General features: G+C 39.5%; 2 protein-coding genes across 5 annotated transcripts in view; one reads left to right on the top strand and one right to left on the bottom strand.

The window, feature by feature from the left end:
- IST1 (IST1 factor associated with ESCRT-III) overlaps window positions 1–4723 on the top strand; it is a 31751-nt gene extending 27028 nt beyond the window's left edge. The window contains exons 8-10 of one of the 4 annotated variants that reach the window (XM_033129082.1): window positions 513–605; window positions 1740–1746; window positions 3353–4723. In XM_033129082.1, coding sequence (XP_032984973.1) covers window positions 513–605; window positions 1740–1746; window positions 3353–3552 — 300 coding nt within the window. In that variant the 3' untranslated portion in view covers window positions 3553–4723. Of the gene's footprint in view, window positions 1–512; window positions 606–1697; window positions 1747–3352 lie in introns of all 4 variants that reach the window. The other 3 variants (XM_033129085.1, XM_033129081.1, XM_033129083.1) reach the window with 3 other exon arrangements.
- Window positions 3611–22721, bottom strand: part of PKD1L3 (polycystin 1 like 3, transient receptor potential channel interacting) — a 66043-nt gene continuing 46932 nt past the window's right edge. The window contains 13 exon segments of the mRNA XM_033129221.1: window positions 3611–4941; window positions 5369–5444; window positions 6217–6348; window positions 8051–8152; window positions 8611–8821; window positions 10073–10233; window positions 10849–10973; window positions 14820–14953; window positions 15834–16149; window positions 20663–20750; window positions 20752–20848; window positions 21773–21779; window positions 22034–22174. Of these exon segments, the coding sequence (XP_032985112.1) occupies window positions 4691–4941; window positions 5369–5444; window positions 6217–6348; window positions 8051–8152; window positions 8611–8821; window positions 10073–10233; window positions 10849–10973; window positions 14820–14953; window positions 15834–16149; window positions 20663–20750; window positions 20752–20848; window positions 21773–21779; window positions 22034–22174 (1841 nt within the window). The 3' untranslated portion in view covers window positions 3611–4690.

Raw genomic sequence — 22721 nt, 5'->3', positions numbered from 1 at the left:
AATAAAGTTTGTATTAATTACATTGTTTATATTTTGAGAAAACCTGAAATATAACAGAAACCTAGCCAAACTGATACCATAGTGCCCTGTTTAGCGCTCAGGACAAGAGATGCACTAGTCATGAAATTCTGGTCGACCTCCATTTAGGAAATTTTATTTACTCAGGTTTTGCATCGACCTTTTACATGTAAGAGTGTCTCTAAACCTCGAAAGACTGAGCTGGAGCCATAAACCCCAGTTGCCCCACCTTCTCTACTTTTCTGTTTATTAACATTTACTGTTACAGCCATTATTACAGATGATCAACGAAAATTAAATAAAAATATTATTTCGGGAATTCTTGGGAAACATGATTTCCCGTGCTGGATTCCCGAAGGTTCCAAAATGTTGGGAATTTGGAAACCCTACAGCTGTTTCAGAGACATATATATATGTCTCTCTCCCTTTCCACACACCTTAGAAAATTGCAAGTTGGGGGCAGTATCTCTGATGTTGCCTTTCTCCTCTTTCAGTCGGATTTCAATGGATTGCCAATGGGGACTTATCAGGCCTTTCCCAACATTCATCCACCTCAGATCCCAGCAACTCCCCCATCGTATGAATCTGTAAGTGCCTGAGCCTCTTTTATAAGCAGCAAGAAAGTGAATCCCATGAAGAAAGAGAGCAAAATAATGGCCACAGGGAAGGCAAAGTTTTGATTAACTCCTAGTACTGGCATTGCTCTTGCTTTGGATTCTTGTGTTGCTTCAGCGTTACCTTGGAAATGGAGTGTGGTGGTGGTAGCATCATTGGTGGCAATGCTTTGTCTGCAATTCAGCAAGGAATCAGGAGGGGGGCTCCAGATCTCTTAGCAAGTACTAGCAGGGCACTTAACCAGTCTGTGCAGAGAATCACTTGGAGCTGGTACAGTCCTGGTGGTAGAATATCATAGTAATTAAAATAATCAGTTTTATAAATTCTGAGTACTGTGTAAAGGAATAGGAACCAAATTTTTGTTTTACAACAAGTGTCCAGTTAGTAAATTTCAGCCTGTAGCATTAATTTTACATTGTAGTCTTATAGTTAAAACTTGCTATAAATACCTAATATGGTAATGATACATTGAACCTGTAGGTGGTTGTAGCGGCTTGTTTTCTGCCAGCCTCAGTATGTGCCTTAAGAGACCTGTTTCCATATGATGCATTACTGACAAAACAAACTGGTGTGGTGTTTGCTATGGAAATGACTCATCTAGGAAGATTCCCTGTTCCTGAGCTTGCTTAAGTAGTCTTCCCTTTGGATTTTACGTTGGGCCTGAGGTTTTATGTTTCGGTCTTGCACGTATTGAAGCATTGCCCACAAATGTTTCTGGGAATGGGGTAGAAGATTTTCAGTATTTGAGGACTTGGTTCTTGGAGATGAGTACAGTGGTTTAGTGTTTTCTCTGCCTGGAAGGTGAAGGTATCAGATTAAAGAGGTGTTAAGGTGTGGTAAGAGTTTTCTTTTTCTCTGCTTGGCGGTTGAGTTCAACATGGTATCCATCTGGTTGGAAGATCAAGATGGAATATAGGGGTGGTGGGGCAGTTCCTTTGGAGCAGGTTCTGGTGGTTTTGCTGAGCAGCTTAGCTTTTTGGAAAACACAGGGTCTCATACCAGATTGGTACTTTTCTCCAGTGATGCCATTACATTCTCCTCTGGTAACAATTTTTGTGTTTCAGGTTGATGACATTAATGCTGATAAGAATGTCTCTTCTGCACAGATTATTGGTGAGTGTGAGTCAGAAATCCTCAAGGCTCAGTGCTGAGCCCTTTGCAGTTTTTGCATTACTATTCCTCCTCAGAGATTGTTTTCCTGTCCGTGGCATTCAGCCCACATGCCCTGCCTCACCAAATGCAGTATGGCAAAAACAACTCAGGATTTCCCTCTTCCAAAAGGAAAAGATCTTTCCTGGTCCCAAAGGATCTCCCAAGGTTCCTGGTTCTGTTAGTGGTATCATTCTTTTTCACTCGTTTTTTTAATTTCTAGTTTTCGGTTACTCTCAAGGTCTTTATGTTCTTGCTGCTTCAACTTCCATTGTGCCTAGAAATTTTTAAAAAGCGGGGGCATTAAAAAGGGGGTGAAGTACAAATTATAAGTGAATAATAGCTCAGTGATGTTTCACAAAGCAGACAGGCGCACATAGCCATCCACACTCCAGAAACTCAAGAGGGGGCATATTTTTTAAAATTAGGATAGTTGTTTTATTGAGGTATAATTCCACTCCCTACAAGTCAAGCCATTGTTCTCAGTCTAGTTGTGGAGGACACAGCTCACTGGCCCATGTTGGTATTTTGAGGCTTGCTCTCTACCCAGCTGAGCCAGTTGGTGGCCGGCAGTTCACAGTAGCTCGTGGCCACTCAGCTCCAATCTAGCTGTAGAGGGCGCAGCTCACTGACCCATATGGGAATCGAACCGGCAACCTCAGTGTTAGGAGCACAGCTCTCCACGCACCTGTGCCACCCGGCCGCCCGTGAGGTATAATTTAAAAAAAAACAGAGAAGTATATATTTGATGATTTGTTATGTGTGCTCTGCGCGTGCGCGCGCACACACAGGTAATATGTAACCACCACCTTAACATTTCCATCACCCCAGAAAAGTTCGCTTATGTCCCTTTCCACGCAACTCAACCCCAGAGGCAAGTACTATTCTTGTTTTTTAAAATTATTAGTTTGTTTGCCTGTTCTGGAACTTAGATATAAATGGAAACATACAGTAGGTAGAGAGGGGGGTGATTTTAACTTGTAAAATACAAAACAGAAGACTAGAAATACATTCAGATCCTATCACCAAATAAGATTTACATTAACATTCCTTATACTTTTTTTTCTTTTAAGCTTTTTACAGTAGCTCATCCAATAGAATTCTGTTACCATTCCTTGGACATTGTTATGGGAGCAGACACTTGTGAAAAGGAATAGTTTATTTAAATGAATGCTCTGTGTATTTACCTTTAGAATTAAATATATACAGAGAGTGCCAGAAACATGTATACACATTTTAAGAAAGGAAAAAAACTTAAAATTGTAATACTCAGTATATACTGATAACAAAAGATGAATACAAGTCACGTTTGACGTCTGCAATTACAAGAGGTGCTCAAAAGTGGTTCCCATCAGCATCCAGACTCTTCTGATTATGGCAAACTACTGCTTGAGAAACGTTGACCAAAGTGTCCACTTGTGTATATTTTTTTGGCACTCCCAGTATATTTTTAAACTAGTGTTTTCTCCTATGGTTTGATTGTTTCTGCCAAAGGGGATTGTGGGCTTTGAGGATCTGAGCCACTTCTCTGGCATTTGTAACACTGTGCTCCTTGCCCTAATTTAATTAGGTCCTGGACCCAAGCCAGAAGCCTCTGCAAAGCCCCCTTCCAGACCTGTGGATACCTATGACAACTTTGTACTACCGGAGTTACCATCTGTGCCAGATACACTACCAACTGCATCTGCTGGTGCCAGTACCTCAGCCTCTGAGGACATTGACTTTGATGACCTTTCCCGGAGATTTGAAGAGTTGAAAAAGAAAACTTAGGCCAATTTGGGAGCTAATACTGAGCAGTTTCTCCTAACGAAGAATCTCCATGAAATTCTGTTTCATCTCTTAACCATCACCAAGCACACTCTTCCTCTAGGCTTTCTTCCTGCTCTACCAAATTCTGCTGCTTTCCAGTTCTTTATTGCTTCTAAGAGACGAACGACTGGAGACACTGAGGCCGGAGCAGCTGGCTCCTGTAAACTGTGCTTGTCCGTTTCCTGTCAGTGTGATGCCTGTCTCACCATCCCTCCACAGGGGAGTGAGAAGGTAAAAAGCATTGTGGGAAGAGCTGCCAAAGATGGCTGGACAATGGAACAGAGTACTTCATGAAGTATCTCCACCCTGTGCTATGGTTCTAGACATAGAAATAAACCTCTCTGTATAGAGGGATTGCGGTGAGTGAGGATCAAGGCCAAGGTGTATGTTTTCTCACTCTAATATGAATGGGAGAGAGAGTAAATGACTCAGGAAGCCATTGTAACAGTTCTTGGAAGCTGGGTCCTCTCATTGGCATATACACTACTCCTTGCTGTAGGGCACTATTCTACCTGGATCCAGTTGCAAGTTTTTTTGGAAAGTTGAAGGCCTCTTTTAGTTCTGCTGGATTCTCAGGGAGCCCTCTGTGGCCTTTTGCTTTATTTGAGTGCTGTGTTTTCCTTTTACCAGAGGGCAGCAATGTATCAATTCCTGTTTTTCCCATAGCATGTTCTGTTGGATTGCATTACTGACGGACAGGTCACAAATTGGGCAGAAGTCACCATTCAAGGCTAAGGTGGGCTTCCAGTTGCCTTAATAGAAGTATTCAAGTCTCTTGAATAGTGAGTTGGAAAGCCTACAAGAGAAGAGGGGTCCCTGTTTTCATTTGAAAACTTTACGATTAAGAGAACCTTTAAAAACTGATTTCATACATTTTGGTGCCCAGGTGGCTGTAGTTCGCTGCTTTCCTGGATGGACAAGACTCTTCCTGTTGTAACTTATGTGTTCCTTTGCCCTCTAGGTAAGGCCATCCTTTCCCACAGGGATGGCTTTGGGATCGGAAGATAATGACTTTGGCTTCTGTGTAATGGATCTGTACATACTTGTTTCAAGCAACTTTTCTTTAATGTTTTTGATTGGTTTGTATCTCAGACATAACTCAGTAGCTGATAATAAAGTTAAAAATTCTGTGCCCAGCTTTTCCCACTGGTTTGGCCAAGTGATGCGGTACGTAAGCAAGTGACTCATGTTGGGCACACGTCAGCCCTTACCTTAGGCTCTGGGTCATGCGGACGCCTGCAGCAGTAAGGAGTCCATTTCAATGTCTGGATTTAAGCCTAGAGAGCATCTGTGAGTTTGCTTGGTTACTCTTCTTCGGCTTTGCAGAGGCTCCTGACTTGGGTCCAGAACCTAATTAAGTTAGCTGGGAGCAGTGTTAGAAACACTCCTCATCAGCCACATCTCATGCTTGTGTGTTTATTTTTAATACGCTGCCGTGAGTTCACGTTTGACTCCTTCCTACTTCCCACAACCATCCTGGAACATTGTGAGCGTTCTGTGCCTTGCTGCTTTGGCAGCAGAGCCTACTCATGGGCTGTCAGTCACTCTTGCAGCAGTAACCCTTTCCTGACAGTGCCAAGATCCATAAACATAAAAATTTTCAGCCAAGGGGATTTTGATTCCTCATTGACTTAAAAGATTCAAGTGTATCATAAACACCTATAATTTTCTAAACTATGCCATGCAAAGGTAAGTATTAGCTTTGAAGTAATGGTAAAGATAGTTCATCTTTTAAAACTAATGTCAATGCCCATTGCTGTCACAGCTGTTGACTCACATGTGTTCTGGTGCCGCTGGACTCCTAATAAATTCGAGAGCCTCTGTAGCAGTATATCTACCAGTGAAGCTTCTGTCTATTGGAAGACAAAAGGAGAAAAGCAAGGAAATTGAAATTGTTGCTAATGTTGGCGGAAAAGACCAGATAGAAAAAAAGTCAATATAAGTAGTAAAGATACTGTTTCCTTTTAATGACTGTCAGGCATTGGAGTGTTTCTGCTATGTAATAGTTGAAGGCCAGCTATTTATAGGACAGTGGGTAGAATGTAATGCAGTCTTACTAAGCTGGGTTTCCTAGGAAAATAGTTGGCAGAGCTGTGGAGACTCATAAAAGGAATGTGCTGGTTTTGTGCACTGCATCAGTCTGAAGCAGCTACAGTTGAGATCTGCCAGTGGCATAAACATTTATACAGGTATCCGCTGCTTTTCGGAAGTTCTTTATGCCACTTCACTTTTAGGAAAGATCTATGTTAGTACCTGTTGTCGCGAACCGAAAGAGATCTGAGGAGGACTTTCGCTTTCATGAAAAGGCGAGAAGTGAAAATAGTGTTCAGTGTTTGCAGTTTCAGTGAGCTGTTACAGAGGCAGTGTGCACTGGTGTGTGAAATGACACTGTACATACATTGTTTCCACTTTATATAAGCTGTATATGATATCATTCCAGCTTTTACTATATGTTAGTGTTATTTTTGATTGGATGTGTTACCTGGTGGGTTATTTTTTGGGTCTGAGAATGCTCAAAAAGTTTCCCATATAAATAATGGTAATTCTTTACTTTTATGCCATTTCGGCTCTTGAAAGTTTTTGTATGAACGCTCTTTCAGAGAGCCGAGCCACAGAGTTACCTACCTTAAGGGACTTTCTTTCTTTACCAAAGGACATTAGAATGGCAGAAACAAACAGGTTAATGATCACAAGTACCATCAAGATGACACTGGTGAGGATCAGAAGGGAGCCCAGGATTGGGTCTAAAGCAATAATCTGGAAAGACAAAACACTCTAAGGGTAAACACTGACAGTTTAATTTCTACTTTAAAAATGTAAGTTATATGCTAATGTTTGGGATATATTCACACAAGAAAACACATCTGGTGGAAACTGGGGAGAAAAGCAAAACTATTAAAAAGAATACTTTTGAGTGAACAGAAGAGCAAGAATGACTAACACTAAAGGGTGTAAAAATAATTGTGCCTTCAGGGCTTTCACAAGAATAAAACAGGTTTTATTCAAAATTTATGCAAAATTAAAATAATTCAAAGCTCATGTGAGTTTTGCCAGTTCTGGAAAATACATCCAAAACGTGGAAGCTTCAATGAGTAGCAAGAGCATATTAAAATAAAGACCAGAAATGATAATGAAAAGTGTGTCTACCAGTCTAAGAAACTTTTACTCTAAACAAAGGAGCTTTCCAATATCTAACAGGTTAGCTAAAGAAAACTAGCTTGTAATTTATATGTTTTTTTCCCTTCATTATCTTGAAAAGTATAAGTACTGAGTTTTGCCATTCTTTACTTTTCAGGTTAAAGAGAGCTTTCTAAAATTTAGGGCTTACTCGAATGATTTCCATAACAATCTTATTAATTTAGGTGTTTATTTTTCCCTTGGTATTGGCTCATTCATTGTTGCTACTAGAGCACTGTTTAAAAAAACCCAAAAAACCCAAAAACTTAGATCATGAATACTTATAATACCACTGTGATGGAAGGCTCTGATATGACAAAACATTTCCTAGTACCAGCCTATCATCCACTTAATTAAAAGTGCTTAATTATATGAAGTTTGGGCAATCTCTGAGTTTGTCATATAAGACTTTTCCCAATAAGTATACTCCATTTCCCCTTTACATTGTATGATTAGAGCAGAAAAGTTTTTAAAAAAATCTCAGAAAGTTAGCAAAAGTTAATTATTTTGATTGTTACTTTTTAACAAGAGCTTTACTATCTATATAAAGTGTTCAAGGGGTGAGGGCTTCCTCCCTAGTGATTGGGACTAGAACCACAACAAAATAGTCCACCCAAAATAGCAGTTATCTTACGAAGGTGGTAACTTTCCACATTAGAAACTGTTAATTTACCCATTTTAATTACTAACGTTTGAAATAAGCCTTGATGAAAATCTTGCCAGTTTCACTAATTTGAACTGCAAGTTTTTCTTCCCAGATAAAATCTTTATGTATTTGGGACCCAAATCCTCATCTGGATTTCCTACTTTTATTTTTTATGTTGAATAGAAAGGGATTTGTGTTGGTAGATACTGGGGGAAAATAATAGGCTCTCTGAAATGAGTATTAACTATAAAACAAATATCACAGTTCTTCCTGGAATTGTACCTAATTTTTGTGTGTGTGTGTGTGTGTGTCATTTTCATTGTATATTTCAAAGGGCCATTAAGAAAGGAGCAGCAACCCCACGTTAATCTGGCCAGGTACGAGATCCCAAATTCAAGCCCAGTGTCCTTGGCAATAAGATTAAGGCTACAAGGAGTGAGGGAGGCGGGACTATGTACTTAGGAAGGGACAGGTTTTTGAGTAATAGCCACTCAAAAGCTGTATGCAGAGGTAGTGTCATAAACCAGAATGGCAAAGGATCTAAATTTCCCTTTTCAAGTATGCTGCTTTTATAAACAATTTTACCCTTGTTAGATGTAGTAAACCAAATAGAGAAAACAGGATGGAGGGATTCACCTCTTTGTGATTCGAGATTCCTATCAGGAAACCAACAAAAGCCACCGCTGAGCTGAAAAAAGTTCTATAGTCATAGATGCTCCATCCAAACAGCAGGTTAAACTGAAAAGGAGGAGAAAGACCAGTCAAAGGGGGTAGAGAGTAGTGGAGGCGACTGCAGTTCTTTCTGTCTTGAGGTGCTTGATGAAGCCAACAGAACCAAAGGAATGGAAATATAAGAAATTCCTTAGTGGCCTTCCAGTTACTATGCCTAAAAAATACAAAAAATTCCTTTGTAATTACATAATTTTTATATAAATCTATTTGACCTTCACATTCTTACTTATGAGCTAAATTTTCTCCCCATTTTAGAGAAGAGACAAACAGCTGAGTTTAAGTCATACTACTAATTAACTATGCAACTACAACTAAAACCAGCTTTCTTACTCCACTATCTTTTCTCCAAAACTCATTGCCAACTTGAACTGATGATTTTCCATATAGTGACCCTTTCTGTAAGGGAAGCAACGGGATTCCAAGATCACAGCACTTAGGAAAAGACACCATGAATGGAGGCTTACAGCAATAGCATAGCCTGTCAGCAGGATCAGGATGACCAGCAAGAAGCTCACCACCTCGTCCCAGGCTTTGCTGAGTGTTCTGTGGATGATCTGCAGCCTGGGGTTATGATGCAGCAGGTTCCATAGCTGCACAGTTGCCAACAGAACCAGGAAGCCCATGAGGTGAATGACAGCTGAGTTCACTTTTATTGCCTCATAGAAGTTGATGAACCTGTACCAAGGCAGGCTGACAGTTAGGCAACATGAAGTGTATTTCATCGTCATCTCCTGTAATGTCAGTTTCTCTAGGGTTCGCACTGCTGAAGTGCAGCTGTTCTTTGAGTCCTATTAGCGCAAACGCTTGATGTAAGAACTGTGCCATCCCGTGTGGCCTTCTATACTTGTGGATATGAGAGGATATACAAAAAAACCACGTATTTAGTTGGGAGCTGAAGAAACCTTGAAATGTGACCTCTAGCTGATTTCTTGACTTCAAATTCATCCTAGAAATCAAACCAAGCCTTCTCTCTTGCTCTGCTTTGAGTTAAATCTCTCCTCTCAAAAGGAGATGAGTTAACACAATGAGACATGCAATTACGCTAGTCTGTTTTCTCTAACCCTGATCCTGTATTGTTCTCTGGCAGTAGGTAATTGATCCTCTAATAGGTTTAACAGCTGAGAGTAGACAGATGATTAAACTAGAGGTGAGGGGTGTTACTTACCAATTGGGGTGTTTTTTTAAAACCAATTAGGTTTTATTATGTGAGAGATGCATTCATAATTTTATGTTGAAGACCCCCATATATGTGAGCAAGCTGGCACTTGATCACAGCTCTTTTATTGTCTAAGACCTGGGCAGTGCCACACAGCAGCAGGCTGGACCGCAGCTGCCAACATCATTCAAACTGCACAGACCCACTGCCCCTGCATAAACAACCCTCTGTAAGGCCTTCCTGGGACACGGCCTCAGTCCTGTACAGATCAGTGGCCCAGACTCGACCACCGAAAGGTTAGAAAAGCACCAGGTGACAATATGTGCTCTCCCCATGAGAAAGACCAGAGAAGGTGCGCAAAGGGACACCAGAATGTCTCAGTATGGATGAATGTCTCCATCCAGAAAGCGACCACACTGGCTTTAAAGGATATACTATGTGTTGTGGTTTTATTTAAAGGATGATCATTTGTCATGCCTTAGGCTTTATTCCTTGGGCAGCGTGCAAAATAATGATTAATTTGCGGCCCTTGCTATGTGAAAGGCAGAAGAGCTTTTCAACGTAATTAGCAGTAATAGATGGCTTCTAGTTAATTGTTTTCTCTAACGTGGACATTAGTCCGAGCTCTGTGTTTAACTCTGGTATTATACAAAAATATAGCTCTGGGAGAGCAGTGGAGCAGGAGGGGGAGTTTGAAAGAATACTTGGTTGTAATCAGGAAACTCTGGACATCGAGGAGCAACGTCCTGTGATCCTTGGCTCCCTCTTACCTGTCACGGTCATAGTGGTATTGTGCCATGTTTTTCTTATGTAGAGAAATAAGCTTCATGTCAAGCCCCAAAATGACAAAGCTAATAAGAATTATGCTCATGTCCAGAACGTTCTTTTTCCTCATGAAGAAACTCCACCTCTGCTGTTTCAGCCGGTGACCCTAAACAGACACCACCGTCACTACTGCTTCCCTGGAAGATTATCCAGGTCTCTCCCTAATGAAATGTTAGGAACACTGGCAGAGCACTCAGCTGGGGACTTGTTAAATCCAACTTGGACACAACCGGTTATGGTCTTGGTTCTGCTCTGCAGTCATTCAGAGCTGCTACTTAGAGAAAAGGTGGCCTTCTCTAATACAACTTTCATGGGTACAGTCATGTTTTTTTTTATTCTTGCTTAAACTTAAGAAACTTCTAAATTCGTTATCAAGCCTGAAGATAAAACATTGTATTTGACTTAAGATACATTCTCTTTTGGGTGCCAGTCATCTGTATTTTTGAGTACTTGCTCTGTTCATCATACTTTCAATCTCTTGATGTTACCTTATATTAGGGTAATACAATTGTACAAAAAATACTCTTTCTACAGACTTAATTCTTTAACTCTTGAAAATTCAAAGAGCTACTCTGTGGAAAACCAGTCAGCCTTTAACTGAAGTCAAGCTTCTGGAAAGAATCAAAATTGTAGTCATCATTCTAGTAATAGCTCATTGTGGAGCTCCCTAAATAATATCTTGGCAATCTTGAGAGTCTTACATCTAATATTTTCAACTCACCTGTATGAAGCCATAGTAACAGACCAGTAAATAATAGAGAACTTGTGAGATGACAGACCAAGCAAAGTCCTTTGATGTCTGAAAGGAAGTTAAAGTGTCCAGTCTTACGGAGGCAAAGAGAGCACCTGAGAATAACAAAGAACATTTATAGTCAAGAGTAGCCCTTTTCACTTCAAAGTCTTTGAAATAACCTCAATTATTCCTGTATCATCAGTTTCAAATGTTTCTGAGGTTCTAAACTTAGTATTTCCTCTAAAGATATCATGAATAGTAAGTGAGCACATTCATGTATGAGAAATGTACCAATTGCACTAGAGTCAGTAGAGGGAGAAGATTGTACTTGATCCCACCTCGAGGGCAGTGCAGTGTCAGTGACTTAACAGCTATCACAGGTGTTACTCTTACCAAGTTACAATAACTGCAGAGGTAAATTGACCTGTTGTGCTGTTGCAACATGATTTTAAACAGAACTGATGGCTGCAATGGAAAAACTGGTGGGGAATGGAATTAAATGTCAGCGTGGCACTTTTGTTTAAAGATATTTAAAACACATTTTCAGTAATTAACCATTAACCATTTCAGATTTATTTTGCATGTATAAAGCACTATTAGTATCCCATGAATACTCAGATGTTTATATAGATAGACTAAAAAGCTTCAGACTCCACCTGGAAAGACAGATTGATGTTTTATAAACACATGAAAGGTCTTGTGAATATAATTTTACATAAAGCCCCAAAACATTAGAACTAGGGAGCACCCCTCATAGTAAAAAGTACATTTTAAGAACAAAGGAATTCCTGCTTCACATAGGTATCTCTCAAGACTAGGACTTTTCCCCATGTTTATTTTACCCCTAGTTTTTTGGTAGTTAACAATAAAAACCGTAGGAAGACTCTCAGGAAGGCTTCACACTCCATTTAGAAGTGTAAGAGCAGTGGTCTCCTCTGTGTGGATCTGGGAAGAAAAAAAATTCCTGATTAGAAGTAACATCTGGTGGTAAATGGAAGGACACTTGTGGGCAAATTCTGGGGAGAGAAGAAATGAGAAAGGAAGTAGGATTAGGACAGACTTCCTATTAAAGGTAGGGGAATTGAATGTACCAGTTTCCTTCCAGTCCCTCACCAAATGCCACTACAATGACAAAGAAGGGATAAAAACAAAGATGAAGAGGAGGGCAAATGAGAGTTATAAACTGTTGGAAGTCGGAAAATAGGTGAATGACATTGACCAGATTCAAGAAAGCTGAAACCTAAGCAGTGCAGGAAACCTAGAAGCAAGCCAATTACTACAAAACCCAGGAAAGGCTGAGGAATTGGAGGCTTCAGGTACCTCTGAAGGTAGAGGATCAAGTGGAACTGAAAATAGAATTGCAAGTTTAAACGTAAGCAATAGATCCCAGATCTCCTATCTCCGTCACAACTAGGTATTTGCTACACATCCTGCCCCTTCATGACCCCAAGACTAGAGGTTTATATTTCCTAGTGACGTTGAACTAGAGAATCTGAACTCACTGGATATCTGCAAGTTTACTGGAAAAGGGAATTAAGAGAAAGTCTACATACTGCATCACGATGAGGTCCTTCCCCGTCCCCTTTTCTCAACTGGCTCTGAGAAGTCTTAACAGGCTTATATCCTCAAGGCAGGAGTTTGGAGAGTCCCTCTCTGAAAACTGACTGCCCAAGAGAAAAGACTAGAACCAGCTGAGCTTCTAACCACTTGCTTTTTTTTCTTTTTTTTTAAACTGCCTGTCTCTTAAATATGAAAGAACAGCCAGATACTTAAACCTCTAAATTGAAAACTGGAGAGCAAAAGAAAATAGAAAATAAAAATTAAAAAGCTCAGAGGAATTAGAGGAAGTGAAGGAGCTAATAAAAATAAAATGAACCTATAATACAGAGGATGCCAAAAAAATTTATACACATTTTAAGAAAGGAAAAAGCTATTAAAATTGTAATATATACCAAAACAAAGGTGAATACAAGTCATGTGGATACATTTTTTTGGGCATCTTCCGTATCTTCAGAGAGTTGAGAGAATATTGATTCCACAAAAGAACAGGAGACTGAAAAAGAAATGAGAACACAATTTTTGGAAATTATAAAAATGAAAAATTCAAATTGTTTAGAACTTGAAGTAATCTCATAAAGTAGAAGGAAAAGATGGAAAATAAAAGCAAAAACTAATCAGAGGATCAGTCCAAGAGTTCCTACCTCAAAATTCCAGGAATATCAGAAAAAGAGAACAGAGAAAATAGAGAAGTTTACAAAGAAAAACGCAAGAAATATTCTCAGAACTTAAGGACACGTTTCCAGATTAAAGGACTCACCATGAGGTCAGGTCCTTTCATAACCCTGGGGACAAAGACAATTCTGAAACCTTTTGGGAGCAGGGGCCTCATCGTACTGCTTAACAGCAAGTAGTATGAGAAACTAAAAGGCAAGGGAGCTATACTTTTCAAAATTCTGTAAAGTTGTACCCAGTCAAATAAGCAATCAAATGTGATAGCAGAAAACAATTGTTTTTGGACATGTAAGGCTTCAAAAAATTTATTTCCCTTGCATCCTTTCAGGAAGTTACTGTAGGATGCGCTCCAGCAAAGACAGAAAGTAAACCAAGAGAGGAAGACATAGGATCTAGGAGAAATGGGATCCAACAGAGAGGAAAGGGATAAAGATGATCCTTAGGATGACAGTGAAGGGAGAATCCAGGATAAAAGCTCTAGAGCCGGCCTAGAGAATAACCAATCCAGACTGTGCTGAAAGGATGGAGGCCCCTAGAAAGGGTGTCTCTTAAGATCAAATCATAGGTTATGTGGTGATACTTTTGAACAGAATGAGATTTTTTTTTCTAATTTTTTATTGGGGAATATTGGGGAACAGTGTATTTCTCCAAGGCTCATCAGCTCCAAGTCGTCCTTCTATCTAGTTGTGGGGAGTGCACAGCTCACTGGCCCAAGTGGGAACTGAACCGGCAACCCTGCTGTTCAGAGCTTGTGCTCTAACCAGCTGAGCCATCCACCACCCCAGATTGAGATGTTTACTTCTAGGAAGAGTGTGGTGATGAATTAATGATAGAATGCATGCAAAACCAAGCAAATTAAAAATAAGTAATAAACTCTAGGGAAAACAGTTGTAAAAGAAAGGAAATTATAGTATGTTACATGGCTCATCTTTGAAAAATATTATCACAACAATGGAAATACTCAATATTAATCATAGATTATTTTACTATATTTGGGAGAATGAGGAAACAGAAAGGTGTGTATGTATGTGTATGTTAGGAGTATGTGTGGGTATAAGAAAATCCTCGTCATCATAAAAAATACTATCTAAAACCGAAGATTCATAAAATAAGCACGTTAATTTTTAAATTCCGAAAGAACCAGTTTAAAAACTTACAGTAGCAGTCTCTGGGGAGCAGGAATGAGGTGGGGAATGAGGACTGCTAGTTTTTGCATTGAACTATTTGACCTTTAAAATTATGTGTAGTAACTTTAATTAAAACGTCTTGTTGGGCGGCTGGGTGGCTCAGTTGGTTAGAGCCCGAGCTCTGGGCAACGGGGCTGCCAGTTCCAATTCCCACATGGGCCAGCGAGCTGCGCCCTCCGCAACTAGAATGACATCAGTGAGATGCCGCTCAGCTCCCGGGTGGCCCGATAGCTCAGTTGGTTGGAACACGGCTCTCAACCACAAGGTTGCCAGTTCAACTCCCACAAGGGATGGTGGGCTGCGCCCCCTGCAACTAACAACCACCACTGGACCTGGAGCTGAGTTGCGCCCTCCCAACTAAGATCGAAAGGACAACAACTTGACTTGGAAAAAGTCCTGGAAGTACACACTGTACCCCAATAAAGTCCTGTTCCCCTGCCCCAATAAAATCTTTAAAAAAATAAAATGTCTTGTAATGGTATAAGAAACTGGGACTCTGAGATACCCAAGTCACAGAGAGGAGAGAAGAGGCTGTCATACCCACACTGCTGGATTCCAAAATCAGGGTCACTACACAGAACAGGTTCACATTAGCATTGAAGACCACAAATTCCACAAAGAGGCTTCTGGTGAAACGGTCTAGCCAGTGGCTCTGTTCCAGATGTTGCAGGACTCTGGGAAAACAGAAGGACAGCGCTGCTACTTTGCCCACTCAATCCTGCAAAGCAGGAAAATGCCCTGGCCTTTCCAGTATTACTTACACCACTTGAGTAGCTGCATTTCCCAGTCTGGTTCGCCTGTACAATATTTCATATGGTTACTAATGTCCAGTCTTTCACTAGTGTTAACATGAATATAAATTTAGAAGGCTATAAAAATCAAAATCTCACAGTAGTAATCACACCAAGGTTAAATGTTCAAGAACGTATATTTGGCAATGAAGGTCTGAGGAGGAATTAGTTTTATCTGCTGGGTCAACTACTCTATTTGAAGTGTTAAGCTACTCTTTACTAACAGCTATTCAGTTTTGAGAGGTGTTAAGGGGTGGAAATGGCATTTGGTTGGCATTGTTTTTGATTAATTTCTTGCTATAAACTTAAATGAAGAGATAATTTTGATTTAGACTTTTTCATACATAATGACAAAGACTCTCAGGATTCATATACAAAACCATAAGTCTCTGGCATTTTAATTTTGGCATTTGAATTTTGGATTGATGGTGGTCCGTGAGGGGCAGTGTTTTGTATTTGATAAGTACAGTTTGCCTAAGCTTGTTACCTGAGTTTAACTGCAGCTAGAATTGAAATTGATGTTTTTCCAGATGAGAAAAGGAATGAGAACTGGCAAACTAAACATACCTGGTAGTTTGAGGTTGAATAAGGAAATTGTTCAACTAAAAGACGTTTCCTTAACAGTATAAAAGTCAGCAGGTTTCACAGTTTAGTAGCATGGTGGCTGTTAAAACTCCTCAAACGGGTCACTAATTCCTTCTCGTCCTAGAATGGACAGAAGCAGACATCTTGCCCCTTTTGTCTAGGGCTCAGGCTTCCTCACCTGATCGCAGTAGTGGAGTTTCTTCCAAGTCTGACAACATATCCTCCTCCTGAGTAAGTTGCAAATTCCCCTTGGATGGGATAGCCACCCAGTGTCTCCTGATTCTGATAATGCCAAATGCTGTCTGCTTTTGTGCTGTTTGCGTCAAGGGGCTGCCAGTTAACCCCGTAGTTCTCTGTATCCTCCAGGTCTTGGTGCGATGTCTTCACTTGTTCTTGGGGAAACATTCCAATTGGAAAGACTTTGGCACCAGGAGTGCGAATCTGACGAAGGAGAACGTTGCCCAAAAGAAAGGTGTTCCCGTCAGTAATAAATCCTAATGAAAGAGTACAAGGAGCCACTGTAAAAACTGCCTCATTAAGTTAGTAACAAAAAATGAACACTTTGACCACTGTCTTTAAAAACACTTTAGGAGTTTCTAGCAAATGCAAACAGATTTTTAAAAAAAGGATTTACAAGTAAAAAAAAGGAAGTAAAATGATAATTTGTAGATAATGATCTAGATAGATCATGAGAATCAAATGAAACATCAGCAAGATGGTGGGATATGAGATTTCTACTTGTATCTCCTCAACAATAATTTGGCAGCCATCCAGACAAACGTGCCTTTGTGGGAGCTTTGGGATTTAAGGAGGCAATTATGAAACTCCCGTGGAGTCCAAGACCAACAAGTCCGTTTTGAGAAGGGTGGTCCCACACAGTTGGCTGACTCACCAATTGTGGGCCAGGCTACAGACCTAGAAATAGCTCTGTCATCTTGTGGACTTAGTTCCAGTGCCATCTGACCTTGGTCCTGCCACCAGCACGATAGCCAAGGGACCCAGGAGGAGTCACTCGTGCCTCAGATAATAGGCGTGCGGACGTCAGCCCCGTGACCCAGCTCTAGTCCCTCTCAGCCATGGTCCAGGAGCCCCTGGAGGCAAGCTCACCAAACACTCTGACTGAAGATCCTGCAACAGCCCTATAACTTTCCACACCAAAAACAAAACAAAACAGGTAACTATGTGAGATGGAAATGTTAATTAGCTCGATTGTGGTAATAATTTCACAATATATTTGTATACCAAAACATCATATTGTACCTTAAATATACGCAGTTTTTGACAATTATACCTCAAGAAGTCTGGGAGAAAAAGAATCAACCTAAAAATTATTACTTACAAAAAGATAATTCAGCAAAGTGGCTGGGTGCTAGATATAAAGAAATCAATAGTCTTCATATATCCAAGCAAAATTTACTTAGGAGGTATAGAGAAATAAAAGATCTCATTTACAACAGCAACACAAAAGGTAAACTAAACCTAACGAGATGTGCAAGAATTACATGAAGTGCAATTTTGAATATTACTAAGGATGAGATGAGAATAGAAAAGCATACCATATTCCCAGAAAGGAAAAGAACATCATAAAGATAGCACTTCCCTAAATTAATTTGTTAGTTTGTATCTATATAAATATCTAAATCTATATCTACAACTAAATAACCTCTTAACACATCAAAATAAGCAAACAAAACCAAGCAGCCCAATGACAGTTGGGCAAAGATGATGGAATGATACTCATTCAGTCTTTCAATCAGTACGTACTGAGCGCTCACATATAGCAGGTCCTGTTCTATTAACAGGTGCCGGGACACAGCAGTGGACGAGAGAGAGCCCCGCCCTGTCCACAGAGAGCTCACATCTGAGGAGGGAGAGAGACAGGCAATACTCAGACAGTATTCAGGTACTGCTAGTGATGTGAAGAAAAGTCAAGTAGGATGAAGGGGTAGAGAGAGAGTTTTGTGGGGAGGGAGCAGCACTTTTCATTTAGGAGGAAGGGTGATTAGAGAAAGTTTCTCTGAGGGGGTGGCTTATAAGAGAAAGTAATAAACGCGGATATCAATCAGGGCAACAGCAAGTTCTAAGCCTGCCAGGCGACAACACACTTGGCGTATCTGGGGAGAGCACAGAAGCTTGCGTAGCGGAAGCAGAGTGAATGAGGGTGAGAGGGTTAGGAGGTGAAGTAACAGACGTTGCTGGGGGCCACACTGCACAGGCCCTTGTAAGCTTTGGAAAGGGTTTGGGATTTTAAATGTGATGGAATCCACTGGGACATTTTGAACAAGGGAGAAACACAGATTTATGTTTTAAACAAAATAACATGGGGAGGATGGAATGAAGAAGGGCAAGAACAGAGGCAAGTTTTGCCCATGTGGGAGGTGAAAAATAGTACCTTATTTTAGTTTTAACTTACATTTTCTCATGAGTGCAGTTGCAAAGCCTTTTGTAGATTTCAAAGCTGTGTATTGTTTGAAAATACCAATTTTCATGGGGCTGTTGGAGACGTATACATTGCTCATGGGAATGTAACTGGTACAACTAAGAACAATTTGGCAATGATCTTTCTAAATTAAAAATGTATATACATTTTTAGCAAATCTTTTCAAGATATTTATCTTACAGATATATTTATACACATGTGAAATACATATGTAAAATGGTATTAATGGTAATATTGCTAACAATAAAATATTGGAAACTATCAAATGTTTATCAATTAGAAGCTGGTTATATAAATTATGGTACATCCATACAATGGAATACTATATAGTAAATGAATAAAACATAATAGGGATAGCTTTTATATACTGGAACAATTTCCAGGTAAATTATTAAGGGAAAACAGCAAAATGCATGACAATGTTTACAGTATGCTACCATTTATCCTTAAATATATTTGCAAATATAGATTACCTCTGAAAGAATATATAATAAATTGGGCATGTAGTTGCCTCTTGGAAATAGAAAAGGGGGATCATGGAACAAAGGAGAGTTGCACAATATAGTTGTACATTGAATTTTCTCCATATTCATGGTTTAATTATTAACAAATATTTTAATATGAAAGAATGATATGTTAGAGAATTTGGTAGGAAGAGGTTTGCAGTAGTTATTCAAGGACAGAGTTCTGCAGAAGATAAAAGAGAAAGGTAAGAAGTGACAACCTTCAAATATGGTCTCACTTTGTATTTCCTAGATGAAAAATATATACAACTATTCTAAATTTTGATCAGTTGTTTTCCATCTCAGAAGAAAGTCAAAAGAGAAAAATCAAGCTTCAATTACTGCAAGAGAAATTTAAATTCAATCCTACAAAGAAAAAGACGTTTCCCTAAATGTGATTAAACACTGGACCATGCTATTTAGGACAGTTATGTATTTACAAGATACAGATTATCTGCCGTGAACGGCTTGGGCTTCAACGTTCCTGAAAGTAACTGGACTAATATGACTGGCTACAGCAATTCTGAAAGTAAAGAGTTTTCGGAGATGAAGAGATAACCATTTTAGTGCCAATTTTGACTGTGCTTTACCCATGTTTACTTAGTTCTACTTCTTTATCTACAAGTACAGAATGCTGTTGTTTTTATATGTCCAGGTAACTCATGGACCTTTGTGGTTCTAGCAGATTAGCCTACGCTCCAGTTGCCACAGTTAATAATAATAGCTAACACTTATCCAGTGAATACTATGCGCTAATACACTGTTCTAAACACTTAGATCTACTAAGCTTCTGATCTTCATATTAATCTTATAGGGTAGATCCTAAGATTAGCCCCACTGTGTAGAAGGGGAAACTAAGGCGCAGAAGTTTGAGGAATTTACCCAAGAACACACTGCTGGTAAGTGGAGAGCAAGAATGTGCATGCACCCAGCAGTCTGGCTTCTGGGTCTGTGCCTTTGGACCATGACACTGAACTGCAGAACCAATGAGTCCAAGAAGAGAGCTATGCCTCTCATGACGGCACTGCCTTTAGCCCCCCACAGGTCAGTTTACTTTTTATCTAGTTAGTATTTTCTTCAGCATAGACAGTTACAGACTGGAATGGAATGTGCCCTGAACCTAGAACTGTTGTCATCTAAAACCAAACTACAAAGAACATGCAATGAACAGGAGTTGCCACCTGTAAAAACTCTCCTAACTGCACCTCGTACACCTTTCAGAAAAAACTAAATGTTTGCTGAGATGAACATGTCTTTTGGATTTCTTTCAGGAACCTAGGAAATTTTCCAAATCCCAAAAGGAAGCCACCAATCCTGAGATAAATGAATGCAACATATTTCCAGAATACAGCTTACTTAATAAGATATAAAGTAATAATATGACAAAGTGTTGGTAACTGGTGAAAAATATTCAACAAGAAGTGTTCCTCAGGAAAAGAGATTTTTTTTTTTAGCATTTCTCTAACACTGCCCAGGGCAAAGCATACCAGCTCCTCTGGGTGGTGAGGTTCTTTGAGGATACAAACCATATTATGTCCTCTTTTTATCATTCACTTCTAGGACAGTTCCCAGCATACGAGATGTTCAATACGTATTTGTGAAACTGGACTGGATAACCACATAAAAGTTACAGACACGTCACAGACTTAGAAAAGACTGCACATCAGGCAATATATCAAAATATGATCTGGTGTGGAGATCTTTCTGGTCACACTTTTCCTGGTTCTGTGCTCACTACATGTGGTTCCCTCCTTCATAAGGAGGCAAAGTCCCAAGAATCACTCCCGTTACTCTTCATGTTTTAAGTGAATAAATTCTCATTCTTGTTTATCAGTCTCTTGTGAGACTCACCAGTGGGAATCGGCCTCTTGGGCCTGATCACCCTTGATTGAAGTGACATAAACCTGAGCCTGCTTAGGTCTAAGGAGTGGATCCTTGGGGGGCCCATAGAGGTGCAGCCATACTGAAAAAGTCAGCTATCTTTCTCCAGTGTTCTAATGTGTCATGGTAGGGGTATTTGGAAAATTCACTATGCCCCAGCTGGGCCCACGACTGTGTACTTACCTCTGTAATGTCCGTACAGGTTAGGAAGGAAGGTGTGACTGGCCCAGGGGTAGAAATGCTTAAGAAATTTGATCTCTGAAAAACGGTGGAGAAAAGCTCTTCTGGAGAGCTTGATGGAGATAAAATCTACTGGAGTTCTGTGCAGAGTAGACTGTAGTCATCAACAGGATGAGGAAGACGATTGTACTATGTAGAAGAGGAAAAAATAACCATTGAGCCTTTAGCTTAGAAAGCCTCTACAACTTTTCTTCAGTTTTCCTGAACCTACATAGACTTTTATAGGTCAAAAACAGTCAAAAATTGGCAGTTTCATATGGTTCTACCTAATAATTGTAAACAGATAAGCCAAAGCCTTTGGCTCTTAGTGCTAATCAATATACAGAGGGTACCAAAAAAATGTATGCACATTTTAGGAAAGGAAAAAACTATTAAAATTGTAATACTCAATATATATCTATACTAAAAGATGAATACAATCACATTTGACTTCTGCTATTACAAGAGGTACTCAAAGTGGTTACCATCAGCGTCCAGACACTTACAATTTACGGCAAATTACTGCTTGAGCAACACTGACCAAAGTGTCCACTTGTATCGCACCCCTGGTATATTTTACTGGGGGTGCCAAAGATGTATACACATGACTTGTATTTATCTTTTGTTATCAGTATATATTAAGTATTACAATTTTAATGTAGTATTTTCCTTTCTTAAAATATGTATACATTTTTTGGCACCTTCTGTATATATTCCTTCCCAGAATTATTCTGCCACTAATTAGAAATTTTACTTAAAACCCCACACTAAAATTGTGTATTTTAGTTCTTAGAACTAAATGCCCCCCAAACCCTCCCTCCTTGCTCCTTTCCCCCTCTTATTCCCCCTCTACCAGTGCTCACCAGAAGGGAAGGCATGTTCAAAACAGAATTTGTCTTGTTTGGTTCTGGGAATCCGAACACTAGCTGTGCTGAATCAGTTACTTTGTACTGATAGGATAGCCATTTTTCAAAGCACATTCATTTTTCCTCCACCCTGTCAAGTATGTATTAGGTTGGTGCAAAAGTAATTGTGTTTTAAAAGGTTAAAAATAACTGCAAAAACTGCAATTACTTTTGCACTGACCTAATAGATCGTTTTGTTGTTAGATTTCGTAGGTAGAGAAAGTGACTTATTCAAGCACACAGAGCTCAAGACTCCAAGTTCAGGAATCTTTCCATTTACCACACCACCTTGTTTACTGGAATCCAGAATTTTACAGTTGACTATCTTAACATGCCTTTCCCCGGTCTATATTTTCCATTTTATTCTCACTCCCACTCTCCTTGCTGGGAAACGTGCTGCAGTGCCAACATGCTACCATTATCTCCTTACCCAAAGTATCTCCTGTCAGCTTGAAAAGTTTCTTCTCTTTCAAGGTTCTTTCTGGGCGCTTAACTGGACTGTTCATAGTTGGGGCTACATAGATGGGGTTCTTCTTATCTCTTGAACCAGGTAATGATGAAGAACATTTTGCTGTCAGAAATTCAAATATAGGCCAAAAAATGTTATATTTCATTAAGCAGTTATTCACTAACATTTGTTGAGAATCTACTATGAGATGAAGAGTGTTGAAACAAAAAAGTTAACTAAGCAGCACTTCTCAAACTAACATGAAGGACTTCTTTACAAACATTCCAGTCCATAAGGAACTGGTACTTTTGTAAAATACAATAAAAATTAATTACTAGAAAAGTGAAACAGAATAGAGGCCTATAAAATACAAGCTCCATTTTGAAAATTAGATTCAAAAGACCTAAAATTAGTCTGCCCAACTGCTATAAAAGTTTATAAATTGCTTACTCTCAATTTCTGTACTTATCTTGGACAAGAAAACAGTTCTAGTCAGTGGACCACATGTTGGGAGCTGTTTTAGAGTGCTACTCAAATTTTAATGTGTATAGGAATCATCTGGTAATTTTGTTAAATGCAGGTTCTGGGGCGAGGCCTAAGATTCTGCATTTCTGACAATTCCAGGATATGCCAATATTACTAATTATAACATTTACTGCCACAGAACATC

The sequence above is a fragment of the Rhinolophus ferrumequinum genome, chromosome 15 (assembly GCF_004115265.2).
Source record: "Rhinolophus ferrumequinum isolate MPI-CBG mRhiFer1 chromosome 15, mRhiFer1_v1.p, whole genome shotgun sequence".
Taxonomy (NCBI): Eukaryota; Metazoa; Chordata; class Mammalia; order Chiroptera; family Rhinolophidae; genus Rhinolophus; species Rhinolophus ferrumequinum.
Note: the sequence above shows the minus strand (reverse complement) of the source record. Positions and strands in the feature narration are given on the sequence as shown.